Genomic DNA, 5942 nt, shown 5'->3' with positions numbered 1-5942 from the left:
TGATTGGGCTCTCGAGCAGGACAAGGTGCTTACTGCATGTACCAAGTAAAGTAAATTGACACCCCCTGGAGGAACTGGAACATGGGCTGCTATCGCATCATCAGGTACTCGTAGGGAGAAATGAGCCGATAACTTACCTCCAGTCAGCCTGTGAGCCTTGTAGTCTGCAGAAAACTGAACATAGGTAGATGCAGATTATTGGGCATGTCTCTGGAGGGTATCAGATTCCAGGCGAGGATGCAGTGGAACACCGGCCCCCAATACCCTGCATACAGTGCCGGGAAAGCCGGGGAATTTGGGACCTGACGTGTCTGTCCATCAGCAAAATAAGATTCCTCATCTGAATTGAGACCAATTTTCTCAATTATGTTGGATAATAGCTGGGGTTGGCAAAGGAAACCACTTGGCTTATGTACCAAGGTCCTTTTCTCTTGGTGAGCAAAAACTCAAAAGTACCGGAATTAAAACCCAGTTGGGGGTGCTGATCCTTTCTGAATCTACCCGACATACTGTATGTACAGTGAAGCATCATACCTGATAAATGTAACCCAACATCTGGGTTCCGAACCCTCGATCAGTGTCGTATTTGTCGCTACTTATGGGATCCAGTTCGTAGTGGTTCAGGCAGATAAGGCACTTACGTATGGTATGTATTGGCTGCTCGATGATTTGTGTAGAGTGATAAAGTTTAGAGAGGTGACGTACCGATCGTTACCTACGAGGTACCTTAACTCATAGCAAACGAGCAAAAACTAGATAATTAAGGGTGATTGTTCTTTATTTTGTTGAGCGATGAAGCGGAGGGGGAAACCCGGAGCCACAGTCGAATACAACTTTGGTGGAAGACAGAAGGTAGCACTAGACTAGGAGGCCCATTGTCCTCATGTACCGGCAGCTAATAGACTTACCAGGACTCCAGTACTAGGTGGTTCCCATCTTCGGTCCTTTGGGAAAGAACCTCCTGAGGCTACGCTGGCTCGATCATCCCTTGACCGCCCGGTAATTCCCACAGACGGGATAATTTTCCTCTGAGACACACTTCCTTATTGCCAGGCATTTAAAAGATCCGAGAACTTCTAGTCTTAGTATCAGCTATTCTTTTTTTTTTTTTTTTTTTTTTAGGGTTCTCTCACCCGACTGTCTGTTGATCAAAAGGTCGTTGGTTGTTGGTTGCGGGATTACAAGAAGCCCAACATCTGCATACACCCCTCTATTAAAGAGTGTTGAGGTATTGGAATGATATGATGGATGTCTCAACTTCTATTTCTCGCGCAAGTATAGCAAGTCGCAGTTCCCATCCCAAATAACCCAACCAGGGTTGGAAGCAGATACCGAGGTAAATACTATCGTACTTTACGCAGAACCGCAGACAGCACAAAAATTGCCTCGGAGTAGAAAATGTTGAGGTGGTGCCCCAGCTCTTGATGCGAAAAGGTAGGGTTTATACAGACCTGGAAAGTACGATGGGCAAGGTGCTTTCCATACCAAGTATACTTAAAGTAACCACCCTACCAACAGGTTCGCATTGGTGGATAAAAGGTGATAATACTCAAACACCTACCCCAGCGGAGGACATTTTCTGGGTGACGAACAGAATATATAATTCGCTGCGGTAGGAAAGATCAAGTCCGTTATCTAAAAGACCCTGCAAACACAAAATCTTAAGTGAATTTAGCGGCACCAGAAATGGGCGAAGCACACTCTACATGTGGCTCACCAGCATATCTTATTGCATTCAGGCACTGAATCTCAGCAGGCGGAGCACGACATAGTACGGTGATGGTAAAAGGCTCTACCTGCAGCTCAGCAGCATAAATACACAGTGAGGCAGGCCCCACAACCCTGTAATCAAGTGGGTCCATCCTTTCTTTTCAATCTGCACAAACGCTCGTCCCGCGTCGTCAACGATATCCGTGGCATTCGGCGTCGATCCAATCAGACATCAATTTTGCTTGTCGCAATGAACGCCTGCTCAGTCGCTTAGCTACAGTAGCCGTCGCTGTGGGAGCCAATCTACGTCGCCCATGTCGATACGTCATGATCCCTGTCGCAAATCAGCCCCAAGTGCCTCCCCTCCCGCCCGCTCACCACAAGGAGTCCGCCTGACTTGCTGAAGGGGGCGTCCGTAGACAGGGACCAGGTAGCTACGTACCTTTAGACTATTGCCTACCTACCTACCTACCTACTTACCTACCTATGCAGACCTACCACGAAAAGCAACTCCAACATATCCTCCAGGCGGTCGAACCCGAACTAAACTAGAGTTGCGGGCGTGTCTTGCGAAAGAAAGCAGTCATTTGTCACATTTGCTGCTTGTCGCCCCGTCGCCTCTTAAAACGAGGATTACCCGGAACAATATCTCCGGAATCGGTTGAGATCTCTGTTATCTTTGGGGGCGCTGCAACGTTCGTGAGTTGCACTCTATTCTGGTACTTCTCGACACCTGCCGACTGCTTCCGACTTGCCAAATCCTTCAAGACCTCGGTTCCACTCACATGGCTTCGCCCCAGCCAGCATTGCACGACTGGTTCTAGCAGGGGTGGCCTTGCTTGGAAGCTGCACCACGGTATTTTGCTGTGCACAATACCAACCAGTACCGTCACAATGAGAACTTCGGGGTTACCGTCTTACACGGCGGCCACGACAAGATTCGAACCATGGAGTATCGTCGCTCCGTATGTGCCAGCTGCCAGCTACGCGTCCCTGTGTCTCACTTCGCGTACCCTACATGCCCACTTTGCGCCTCGTCTATGGAACGATCCCCTGCGCATGGTGCAGCTGCTACGGCTTGATCGCAATGAAGGTGAGGGCTTTCGATTCTCGATTTCTGCCCCCTTGTACATTCACAAAGAGACATGACCCCACGAGAAGCTTGCACGGGTCTGACCGCGTCTACTGTACCACCCAAGATGACGCTATTTGGGGCATGGTCCCTTCCACTACATCCCCTATCCATGCATGAAATCTTGCTAATAAGCTACTATATGCTCGGGGCAGAACTCGGCTGGTATCTTTGTCGTTTCATTGGAGGGTCTGTCAAGGTTGCTAGAGAGTCGACCCGTGCTCTAGTATTGGTCCTTGACTTTAGGAACTTTGCCACATTCACGGCACACTTTCCATCCCCGACTGTCGAAGAGGCCCTTGAGGACACCATTCGTCGCCTTCCAGCCATGTTCCCCCGGCTCCGGTGTCTCCTACTGGATGGTCATCCCGCCTTCGACCCTGGTTCGTTGACCAGGGCCGCAGCCGTAGCCAGGACCGCTAGGCAGCAGAATCCAGACATGCCAGCATACAAGCCACTTCTTCTCAGCATCGCGGGATCCAAAAATGAGTTGTCAGTTTCCTACTTTGCATCGGAGTACACACGAAATCTGGTCTACCTTGATATTTCACGAGTACCTGGCTCGCTGCGAACCCCAGTGGCCACCGGAACTTTTGGACCTCGTACCCTGCCATGCTTGCGTGTACTCAAGGCTCGTGGCAGAGAGCTGGGTGATACCGGAGTAAAGGCCCTATGCACTGCATTCGGTCGGCAGCTATGGAGCCTTGATGTCTCCTGCAACAATATCACCGATGCGGGTCTTACCGCCATAATCGCCTGTTGTGTTCCCAACCTCTCACTCTGGTCTGACACGCGCTATGATGTTGAGGGGAAGGTTACAATTCTGCACCTTTTAGAGGCCCATGAAGCTAGGCCCTTCGTAACCATCAAGGAGTCTGATTTTAGCACCTCGTTTTGTCACCCAGAAAGGCATTTCGCCGACTCTCCAGCTTACGAACTGTCTGAAAATGCCGTCCAAAGACCAGATGGACTGGCAACTCTACTGCGTGATGGGCCAGATGACTTGCTCCGCTTCATTGCGGGAGGAGCCGGCGAAGATGTCGCTCCTGAAATGGTCGAGGAAGTCATGGCGTCGAGACACTGCCGTGGTTTGGGCCTTACCCATCTCGCCATCAGAGAGAACCGTCTGACTCAGGCCGGAGTAGAAAGGATGATACAAATTTGCAGAGGGAACCTTGAGTACCTTGAATGTGATATGACTGTGATGAGAACGCGCTTAAACTTGTTCTCGCCATATTATCACGGCCAATCCCGTATCCACGGCCTCTTGGGCTCCTCATGGCTTTTCCGACCTGTGATATCTTCCAGCCTGCGAAGCCTGTATGTGCATCATTCAGCTGTCACGCAGGTGCCTACAATTATTATGATAGGTAACCAGGACTCGTCGCTGACAGACGCTTGGCTGGCCGAGATGATGATTCTGCCCCGCGCAGAGCTCGCATGGCCTGGCGGTGGCTTCGTACCTGATATGAACCCGAGATTAACATCTCTCACGTTGACTAACCTGCCCAGGCGCTCGGCTGGCCCCTTGGTTGAGAAGCTGAAGCAGTTCCTCAGACTTCTTTACGAGCAAGAGCAGACTATTGGAAGCACACGTCGAGCACTCTTGATGGATCGTGCATCAGCGAGGACTTCGGTTATGCTAAAAGGCCTGAGACATTTGAGGCTAGAGCTTGATCATTATTCTGATCAAAGTCCTGACGACGGTAAAGGCATGACTGATAAGCTGGATGCCGCCACGGATGTTTATATGGATCAACCATCCCATGAGTTCTCTTTTTTTCATACGTGGGGCCCAGAAACCACTCCATCACGGCCTGGGGAAGATCGAATAGCAGTTGATTATCCTGCTCCTAATGCTCCGGAAAGAACTCTCCCTATCGCCCCCGCCACAGTAGACTCAGAAAAGACAGGCCAGGAGATAGTGAACTTGTCATTCTCTCACAACGACGCCTTCACGATGAGTTGTCTGGCACCTTCCTCGACGCCCCAAGTTTCAGTATGGATCGGTCCAAAATCATTCTTCCATGAGACTGGTAACGACGGTGAGCACGGCCACCATCCGGCCATCACCGAGTACGTACGGAACGTCAAAAGTATGCCCTCGCTGCGCACCGACGTCGGGCCCGCAACGCCGCCGCAGGTCCGAGCCGGCGTTCCCCATGGCGTCTGCCTGTTCCAGGCGGCATGGGAGGCGATTCTGCTTGCCGCACTCGATTCAGCGCTCGCAGGCGTACAGGGCAGCGATCGCAATGGAATGCAGAACCAGGCACTGGGATTGCCGAGGCTGAGGATGCCCACCAGCGGTGACTTTGACAACATGGTGGACATTGTTTCTGAGCTTAAGAGGTTCCGTGCCGCGGAGAGGGCGGAGGGGAGGCACTGGACTGGCTCGCTCGAGGTGGTACATATGCCTAGGGACGACGCGGCTAGAGACACAGGGTTCTGGCGCTGACCGGATTTCCGTGTACCTGACCTTTCTATGATGTATATGAATTGTACTTTTCGTCATTTATTATTGAATATGAAGGGATATGCATATACAAATGAGTGAGTAGCTGGTAGTTTCCGCCAACACAGATAGCAACATGAATGCCACATGCTTGATGGATGGGTAAGATCAGACGACCTTTTCTGAGTATTGAAGGCATGACCAAGCTCTGGGGCCGACCGGATATTTGCTGGGCTGCGATATAATACTAGATACCTACGCACTCGATTTACCGGCATTGAGAACGGTGTGAGATACAAAACATGTCCTCGACTGGAGCCGACAGAGCTCCAAGTACCCTTGACCTCTCAAAACCACCTGGGACCAGTTTCTTGTTATTCTTGTACTGAAGAGTCCGCCCCTACACCTACGCTCGCAGCGGTCGCGCGCCTCTGCCAGTCACTGATTTATGAAAATATGACCACAGCGTGATTCGTCCATCAAGCAACCCGCCCACACAATGTGGCATCTGACACAACATTGACATTCCACCCGGGGCCCGCTTGCTAGTACAGACTCGTGGTTCCAAGAAGAGGCAATGGCAAGAAAGTAAACAGGGGGACCTCCTGTGTCTTTTAGCACGGGAAATGATCTCGGAAGAAAGCTGTC

At 51.0% G+C, this 5942-nt stretch overlaps 1 protein-coding gene across 1 annotated transcript; it reads left to right on the top strand.

Moving 5' to 3' along the window:
* Nucleotides 1-2604: 2604 nt before the first annotated feature.
* On the top strand, nt 2605-5297 carry PpBr36_06960 (uncharacterized protein; the record flags this gene model as incomplete). Its single annotated transcript, XM_029894100.1, has 2 exons — nt 2605-2803; nt 2998-5297. The coding sequence occupies 2 exons, from the start codon at nt 2605-2607 to the stop codon at nt 5295-5297; spliced, it is 2499 nt and encodes an 832-aa protein (XP_029747903.1).
* Nucleotides 5298-5942: the final 645 nt, after the last annotated feature.

This window comes from Pyricularia pennisetigena, chromosome 1, assembly GCF_004337985.1.
Source record: "Pyricularia pennisetigena strain Br36 chromosome 1, whole genome shotgun sequence".
Taxonomy (NCBI): domain Eukaryota; kingdom Fungi; phylum Ascomycota; class Sordariomycetes; order Magnaporthales; family Pyriculariaceae; genus Pyricularia; species Pyricularia pennisetigena.
Note: the sequence above shows the minus strand (reverse complement) of the source record. Positions and strands in the feature narration are given on the sequence as shown.